The sequence below is a fragment of the Pristis pectinata genome, chromosome 26 (assembly GCF_009764475.1).
Source record: "Pristis pectinata isolate sPriPec2 chromosome 26, sPriPec2.1.pri, whole genome shotgun sequence".
Classification (NCBI taxonomy): domain Eukaryota; kingdom Metazoa; phylum Chordata; class Chondrichthyes; order Rhinopristiformes; family Pristidae; genus Pristis; species Pristis pectinata.
The window spans coordinates 18600622-18610000 of record NC_067430.1 but is presented as its reverse complement, the minus strand read 5'-3'; the positions used below and the strand labels follow the sequence as shown (position 1 = coordinate 18610000).

Below are 9379 nucleotides of genomic sequence, written 5' to 3'. Positions count from 1 at the left end.
ACGAGACGCCCTGGGAATGATGCTTCCTGGAAATAAGGGCTGTGGACAGGAAACAGACTGGGTCTAGGACCTGGCTTCAAACCGCACAGCGGACACTGGACACTCGCTCAAAAAGAGTCTTTTAGAAACAAACTACATGGATAATTCAGCGCCAAGCCGCCACACAATCACTTGTATAAACAGTTTAACACTTGCTGTGGATTACCGCTGGAATGTTTATATATACTTTGAATCCCCATTGACACTTTGCACTAATTGGAATTAAAAATAGTTAAAATCACAGACGTTACTTGCCTTCCCACCCCCCCCCCCCCCCAACAAACAAATTCTGGGCGTCTCCACTTCGCCTTCTTCCAGTCAGCTGAAGATTCTGTATCACGAACCCAGGCTCAAAAAGCTTCCGCTTGTCAGCGCAACCTCCCCCTCCCCACGCCCCCTCCACCCCACTCCGTTTTAAGGATCTGAGCCATCCCATCCTTCCGTCCCCTCCAGCGGTCGCTGCCGGAGTGGGTGAAGCCGGTGCAGGAACAGGAGCAGCCCTCGCCCTTTCCACACCGAATCAAGGCTCGAGGTTGAGAGTTTCTGTTGGCGAGAGAAGCGGGTTGGACCAGACTCATCAAAGTGTCCAGCTCTGGGATGCGAGCTTGCCTCCTTGCCCTGCTCTCAGTGCACAGCCCGTGTCCACGCCGCCGCCGTTGGAGCTGGTGCTGGGGTGGGTGAACGGGCCACGGCACTCGCTGCCTCCATGGGATCAGTCTGTGGCGGGCGGGGTGGATGCAATTTGAACAGCAATAAAAAGAATACACTCTTACAAACAGTTTTTTTTTGGGGAGGGGGGCAATTCTAGACAGTGAGCATCGGGCTTCGGCACGGTGGCCATGACTGGAGATACGTGTTTGGTGGGTCGGAGAGCGCTGAGGATCGAGAGCGGAGGTCGAGGTCTCTAGAATTGCCCCACAGTGTCTCAGAGATCGTCACCCGCACGCCCGGCGACGGTTTCTCTCAGCTTGCTCTGTGTGTGTGCTCGGTGAGGTTGCGCGGACCCAGGGCGTCCTCAGTAAGCTTGCCCCGTCTCGACCTGCAGTAACCCCAGGACAGCAGAGTGCTCGCTCAGCTTCATCCGCCTCTGTGTGGACAGGCTCACGTTCTTGGTCAAATAGTCCACCGCACCTTGGGGGAGGGGCAGAAACCAGAAGATCCAACAGGATCAATAAACACAACCCAGGAATTCCGCTCTCCACCCTCCCGCGTTAATGACAACAACCTGCGGCGCTTGTGTGGTTTGTTTTAAAAGAGTGAGAAGTCCCAAGGTGCTTCACAATGTAAACATTTGCCTCCCAGCCGTGTAATGGGCCGCGATTTGCTGAGAAACGCCGACATCCCGTGGGGAGGCGCCGGCGTTTCTCAGCCCGTGTCGGTCTGGGGTTTCCGTGCAAGCCCTGAACTCTCTGTCCCGACTGCACCCGCTCCTTGTGAATAGTTTTTGAATGTCAGAGACGTGCAGAAGCAGCGTTGAAACTTGACAACTTCAACAAAACAACATTTCTGCGAGCAAGGCTTTCCTGTCAAAGGTTCCCTCAGCTATTTGATGGGCAGGGCTTGTTTGGACCCGCCCCACATTTGGCGTCTTGTGGATACGGGTAAGGCAGGGGCGGGACAATCAGGTTCTTAGTGTGTTCCAGACTTGGGAGGCAGGAGCTAGAAGCTCGGTGAAAGGCGCGGGTTTAGAGGCCGGTCCCGAGGAGGGGAGAGTAGTAGGAAGGTTTGAGGAGGGGATTCTGGAGCGTTGAAGCTAGTCTTCCAGAAAGCCCAGCCGCCAACGATGGGGCAAAGGGAGGGTGGGATGAGTAAGAGGAATGCAGAGGGTTGGAAGGCTGGATGGGGTTCAGGAAATCAGGGGAGTGCAATGTGTGTCTGAAGGAAGTGGTCCTGGGCTATTGAAGCACCCTGTCCTCACCAACTGCTGTCACTAGATGGTGATCGGGCTCCACAGTGTTGGTCTGAGACGGTGTGTGAGGCCCAATGAAAGCCAGCGGTGGTTTGGGAGGTTCCGATCATGGGTGCCTGCTGCTGACTTGCATTAAACTTCGAGCATCTGATACAAACAAGACAGCAAGTTTTCTTCTGACTCGCCCCTCTCTCTCTGCCCCCGGCCTCTCGCTCATATTTAATATTCAAAGGGTTAATGTTTGGCATTGGAGATTAGAACTGTGTTAAGGTGCGAGAGTGAATGAGGAACTCTCAGATCTGGACTGCAGGCTGTAAGTGCAGTGCTGTGGTCCTGTATTTAAATGTGCTCTCTTGATTCACATTGGATCATCTTTGCTTTCTGTTCATTAGCTCTCTGCCAATAACTGTTCTGTGCAAGCTGGCACACCAGACAATCATGCCTGATAAATAAACAACATTTTCAGCATGAAGCGCTCGTCATCTCTCTGCCCCAAAGGGGGGAGCGGTGTTCGATGGAAAGCCTTATTACCGAGCTGTCATTTCCATTTAAATTCACTTCATGGTCTCGCACAAAGTCTTTGATATTCCTTGGCACCAGCCTGGAGATGGGGGATTGGCTAATTAGTACATTGAGCATGCTCGGTGGCCCAGTGAGCATACCATGGCAGGATGACTTCTCATGGCTCCCAGCAGGCCCTTCTTCCCAATAGACGTTACCTATCACCTTTGATATGTGGGTTGGGGAGATCGGTTGGCTGACTAAATCATTCAGAGTCCAGCCGAGAATTTGTTCTGCAATCTTCTTCATATCACTCATGGGCAGAATAGCTATCAGATGTCAGGGTTGGGACTCCTGTAATGGGAGGTCTAGACACAGGCTGTAATGATGGAGTGCCTGGATTCAGAGTTTGGTTACAGGAAGTATAGACTGTCGAAGGTGCCTGGTTTAGGTGCGGTGCAGGCTTTTTAAATTCAGTCATAAGTTGTGGCAGTCACTGGCAAGGCCATCCTTGCATCATCCTCAGCAAATGGTAGGCTGAAATGAGAATTTTTTGCACTCAAATAGTGGAGAATCTTTGTAATTCTTTACACTGGAGGACTGTGGTGGCTCGGTCATTGAATGCACTCCTGGATTTTAGAGGAATCGTGGGATACGGGGATGGGGCAGCTGGGAATATCAACCATGATCTTGTTGATGGGCCTGAGGAGCCGAATGGCCCAGTCACGCTTCTATTTCTTATGTTCCCGCTCATCCCTATGAGAAGATGGTGATGAGCTGCCTTCTTGAATCCTTACAATCTGGCTGGTGAAGCTACTCCCACAAAAGAGCTAGATATGGAGCTTGAGGATTAAACCGAGTGACAGTGAAGGAAGAGTGATCTGTTTCCAAGACTTGGAGGGCTGGTGAATTCAGTGAGTAATGTCACCTGATGGCGCTGTCGAACACTTCCCACAACGCTACTGATGACTGAAGGAGCTGTGATTGGTCAGTTTTGATTTTGTTTATTTAACTATGGGATGTGGTTGTTGCTGGCAACCCCAGTATTTGTTACTCACTCCCTTATCCTACATTTTGTGTACAGAACATCGAAGTCAAAACTAGTCTTAAGGCTACTTAGGTGATGCCCAGGTGGACTAAGCTGGGGTCACTCATCTCCTCCCTAGCTCTCTCATTCATGTACTAACCAGGGCTGAATCTTCTTAGCTTTGGACATCAGGCAGGATCAGCGTGTCCAGACTCGTATGCATGCGTAGAAAAGGCACATCTGGGTAACTTTCCACCCTGGAGAGTGCATGGCAGTATTGTAGACCCAGTATGGGTTAGAAGGTGGTCAAGAGTTGAGTAGAGGCAGACTGCAGTTATGGGGTGGCTGTTGTTAATGGAGTCTCGACCATGGCTATGGAGGGTCTACAAGCCAACTGTGGTTACGGGGTGTCTGGAAGTAGGTTCCAGACTTTCTGGTAGTAGCCTGAGGTTATGGGTGTCTGGACACTGTAGTTGTAGGGTGCTGTGGAGTGTCCAGACTGAAACTGTGGATTTATAGTCCTGCAATCCATTTTGTGCACTACATCTCGAGGATATATTGGTCAATTGTGGTGAACAATAGCTGATGATTCTGAAGTGAGTCTCAGCTGTTTAGACCTCAGTATGTCTCAGATTTCTGCATAGACATGGTGAAAGGTACACTGGACAGACTGCTCCTTGCTGGACTTTCCCTTCAGCCTAGCAGTGGAGCAGTGACATGTTGAGGGAAGGGTTCAGGTGTGCCCTGCATCTGCCCTCAGGTTCACACCAGGGAAAGTGGCAACCCCATACTGTGACCCTGCGGAAGAAGGTCAGTGTGTGCAAGTACATGATTCACTTTACCTTAATATACTGCAAGTATTTTAATGTATTTTAACTGAATTGACCTTTAAAAATGATATCAATCTATGTGAGTAATTTTTAAATATATCCATCACAGATGGTTAAAAACTGCTCCAAAATCTTTGACGTCCAGTGAGCTGTCAAAGGCTGTCAGTGCCTTTTAGGATCATGATCTCAGGACATGGTGTGTAAGGCCTTTCACAGGTAGAGCCTGCTCCACCTCAGCAGGCTTCTGCTGGGTATGGAAGGTCGGCTTGTCTGCCCTCTGCACCTAGGAAGGGTAAATGTGGATGGGTGGGAACCATGGGCAGTGAGTCTGGACCAGGATGATCCAGCCCAATGATCTTGGAAGAAGTGCAGCATGATTCCATCAGAATGATCCCGGGCTTTAAAGGGTTAAAATATGAGAAGTGGCTGCTTTGGTGAGAGACTGATCTAATCCAAGGGTTCAAAATGATAACAAGGATTCAGTGGGGTGGACTGGAGAAACATTTCCCTCTGGTGGGGAAAATCCAGAACAAGGGTCCTGGGGATTGGTGCCATGGTTTTGGCGGTAAAATGAGAAACATTTTCACCTGACAGGTAATGGGAATCAGAATTCTTGACCACAGAGAGGAGATATTGTGGGGATCAGTAGAACTTTACAAGGCAGAGTTTCACAGATTTTTATTGATCGAGTTCATTGAGGAACATGGAGAACAAGTGGGGAAACTGGGTCCCACAATATTCCTTTGGTTTAGCTACCGAACAGCCATCATCCAACTGAATGGTACAGCAGATTCGAGGGGCTGAATGGCCTATTGCCATTCCTATACGTTTCTGTTTCTGATCAATGCCCAGTAACCCTCTGAGGACAGCAATCAGACTGCATTGTGATGTTGGCCATAGTTAAATATCCCCAGACAGTCAAGTGTAGGGTTTCCGATCAGTGGCATTTAATACAGCTTTTAATGGTGTTTGAATAAAACCAGTGGCAAAATCCATCCAGGCGTGTGAAGCTGGATCTCTCGGGTGAGTCCAGGTGCCTGCAGAGTCAGGACAGTGGGGTGGGGTAGGGTGGGGGTGGTGGGAAACAGACGAGTCTGTGAGTTTGTGAGAAGTTAAAAGCTTCAAGTTCAGGAGGTGTGCAGAAGCACTGCTCCTGGGAAGAAACATCACAGCTTGTGGGAAGCCCAGGCTTGGACCTGTACATAAATATCTAAGGTAGCAAGATGTGTTGGTGAGATTCTTAAAATGCCATGCAGAATCCTAGCTCTATAAATATAAGAACATAAGAAAATAGGAGCAGGAGAAGCCACTCAGTGCCTCAAGCCTATTCTGCCATCCAAGTTGATCATGGCTGATCGATCCCAAACCTCATTTCCTCCTCTGTGCCAACTCCTCTCGCCCTCAATTCCTTGATCTTTCAAAATTTTGTCTACTTCCTCTTTAAACACCTCCAATGGTCTAGTCTCCACAACCCTCCAGGGCAGAGAATTCAAGAGATTCACCACTCTCCTCAAGAAGAAGTCCTTACGCATTGCAGTTTTATATGACCACCCACTAATCTTGTAACTATGTTCCCTCATTCAAGATTCTCCCACTAGTAGAAGCATCTTGACATCTACTCTGTTCTGCCCCCTTAAGATCTTGTATGTTTCAATAGCGTCATCCCTCATTCTTCTAAACTCCAAAGAATGTAGATCTAATTTCTTCAGCCACTTGTGGTAGGACAACTCTCTCATCCCAGGAATTAGCCTTGAGAACTCTTTTGGACTGCCTCCAATGCCAGTATATCCTCTCGTAAATACATAGACCAAAGACAGATAGAGGACGGAAGCAGGGAAGTTTTGCAAAGTGCTTGTTGGGCCCCGCCTGGAGAACTGTGGTCAACTTGGTCACCACACCTGAGGAAGGACGTCAGGGTCTTGGAGAAGATGCAAGGGAGAACAGCCAGGGGATGTGGCGAGAATGAAGGTGCTGTAATATTTTGTTTTTGAGCTGAGAATGTTAAGGAGAGATTTAATTGAGGTGTTTGAGGGGTTTGGTGGAGTAAATAAGGAGGAATTTTTTTCTGGCTAGTCACTGGGTTGATAAACAGAGAATACTGATAAAATTGTCAACAAAAAAAATGGAGACGAGGGAAGCAGAATTATCTTCTGCAGCCAGAATACATTGCCTGGAAAGGTGCTGGAAGCAGATTCAACAGTAACTCTCAAAAGGGTATTGGATAAGTATTTAAAAGACAACGTTTTTCAGGGCTATGTGAAAGAAACATTGAAGAGGTTGGGGGAGGTGACAGAGAGGTTGGCTGAATATTGAAAGAGCCAACACAGGCACGATGGGCTGATTGGCCTCACCCTGTTCCGATGATTCTGAACTGTGCAGGTAAATTAGCCGAGTGGTATTCAGCCTGTGCACAGGCCGCAAATAAAGGGTGTGACTGACTGCTTGCCCTTGGGCACACGGTATTGGCAATAAACGATAGCAGTATTTATTCGAGATTTATATCAACTACACATGTCCGTTCACATCCAGAGGCAAGTGTGGGGAGGTCAGAGGGCACTGCATGCGCTCGGTGAAAGCGAAAGCTGCTATTGATCCAGCCAGCTCCTGCAGAAGGTTTCAATTTAACGGCAGGAGCTAAAGACATTAGGAGCGGCTGCGGAGGGAGCGTGGAGAATCCAAGCTGGGGTCGGAAAGGACAGTACAAGGGTAGGATGGTGAGGACGGTGGGGGTGGGGGGGTTGGGTGGGGGATGGAAGGAAGAACCTCTGAACCCGTCAAGGACAAGAGCTGTGTCACCAGGAAGCTGCTATTAGTTTAACATCCGAGTTGCAAACAGAACTGGTCAGCGAGACTTCCAGCTTCCACTCCTGGCTGTGATATGGTTCTTTCTACATAACTGTAACATTAATATTTTATCAGATTCTAACGCTAACGTCTATCCCATCAAACATTACATCACATGCCAAAACTTTGAAACAAATGGAAAGACTTGGTCGTTTCAACCTTGATTAATAGTTTCACTTTAGTTTTGCACTTGGCGATCATTTTCTCCCTTCCACACACAGAAACACACAGACACACACACACACACACAGATTCTCACACACACACAGAAACACAGAACACACACACACACACACACACACACACACAGAGAACACACACACACAGAAACACAGAACACGCGCGTGCACACACACACACAGACAGATACACACATACACATGCACACACACACATAGGTGCAAGTACACACACAGACATGCACACACTCTCAGAATTCAAAGCAAGAGGAAGGCTAACAATCATCCTTCACAGCTGCATTGCCAAACATACTCCAACCCTATCAATGCATACACTCTCCAACACACCCTTCACTTAACATCTGGGACAACAGCTTCCCCCCCCCCCCCCCAGTGTAACCCTCTGATCTAACCTATCACCCTGATATTGAATACTTCTCACTGTAAAAGTTTCATATGAACACCACACACAGCTGTAAGGCCATCCCTTGGGATTGAGGGTGATGCTTCCACTCGAGTTTTGTGGGTTTTGAGGTGGCTAATGTGGCCAGTGTCAGAATGAAACACTTCCACACATGGCACGAGGTGTCTGACTGGGTGGGCAGGTGGGTGGTTTACTGGGTGATGGGCTCCTCTTGGTGGTTATGCAGGGCCCCTCAATACCATCCTGAATGTTCTTTATCTGCCCAGAGCACTTATGGGACAGAGATCCTCAGGAGTCAGTTGTTCATTTCTGCAAGGAAGCTGTGAGCACATCCTTGAACTTTTTCCACTGTCCACCTGGTGATATCACCCCATGTCAGAGTGTCTGTTTCAGGGACCTGGTGTGACTGACACCTCTTTGTAATGTCAAATGTGACACACCTCTTACTGTAACACTATAACACACCTCAGAGTAACTATCTCTCAAATATCCCTCACTGCAACTCTGATGTAACAAACCACTCATGGTAACACCAATAAAACCAACTCCTTCTTGTGATACCTGACTTAACACACCTTTTGCTTTAACGCACTGATTTAACACATCACTAAATGTATTATGTTGCTCAGTGTAACACTGTATACCCTTCACTACACCTCTGCCAGAATACAAACCCCAGTGTGTCAGGATTTAGCTCATTGGCTGCTAAATCTGGGTGCTCCATCAGCCTGAGACAATTTTTAGTCCATGATCTTGCAAAATCTTGGATTCTGAGATATTTCTGATGTTCCAAATTAATGTTGTCGGCAGAAGTTGGTGGCGTAGAAGTGGGGAGACAGGAAAGGAATTGGAGCTTGGGTCCTACTTAATGTTCTCACTATTTGTGGCTGGTGCCTTTGATCTGAGGACCCTCTGGTCCCAACATACCCAACAGAACACACCCCTCCGTTAGCCCAGTGCATCAGTGCTGAGCAGCTCAACATACTCACAGTGCGCACACACCCCCTCTCCAGCAGGGCAGTGTTCAGAGATGGATATTTTGGAATATTCCATTCCCAGTGAGGCCAGTATCCCTACTGCTCACTATTGGCTGAGATAGACTCTCTCTGCATAGACTAGGGGTCTATGAGACTCTTCCCCACGTGTGACACAAAGATGGGCCACCATTCCCACCCACCCATGTTGGTGCCCTTCCCCCCCCAGGAGGTGGTTTCAGCAGGCAATGCTTACTCTGTCCGTACTGAGCGTACTGGTAGCCAGGCACAGGGTCCATGCTGTATCCAGATGTGCTGTAGGCGGGCGTGCAGTAGGACTGAGAGGTGGGCAGGCTCTCCACGGCCTTGATGGAGTCGGACCGCTGGCTGCAGCTGGCGGACAGCGGGTTTGAGGTGTCCAGGCTCCCGTGCAGGGGGGAGATGGAGAAGTCATGTTGCGGCTGAGTGGAGACCGCTCCGGGGTTACTCAGGATGCTCATCACCTGCAGAAATGAGACCAAGAGTGGCAGGGAGAGAGAGAACGGGAGAGGAATGGTTAGTGGAAAGAAAGAGACTTTGGCTTCCAATCTGGGCTGGGGGTTGGGGGGGTGTTTGGTGGCGACAGGGAGAGAGAGGGGAAAGCGAAGTATAA

General features: G+C 48.9%; 1 protein-coding gene across 3 annotated transcripts in view; it reads right to left on the bottom strand.

The window, feature by feature from the left end:
* Positions 1-452: 452 nt before the first annotated feature.
* The window catches only part of LOC127583320 (paired box protein Pax-7), a 121791-nt gene continuing 112864 nt past the window's right edge, over positions 453-9379 (bottom strand). For all 3 annotated transcript variants that reach the window (XM_052039179.1, XM_052039180.1, XM_052039181.1), the window contains 2 exons: positions 8984-9230; positions 453-1170 (listed from right to left, as the gene is read on the bottom strand). In XM_052039179.1, coding sequence (XP_051895139.1) covers positions 1055-1170; positions 8984-9230 — 363 coding nt within the window. In that variant the 3' untranslated portion in view covers positions 453-1054. The remainder of the gene's footprint in view (positions 1171-8983; positions 9231-9379) is intronic.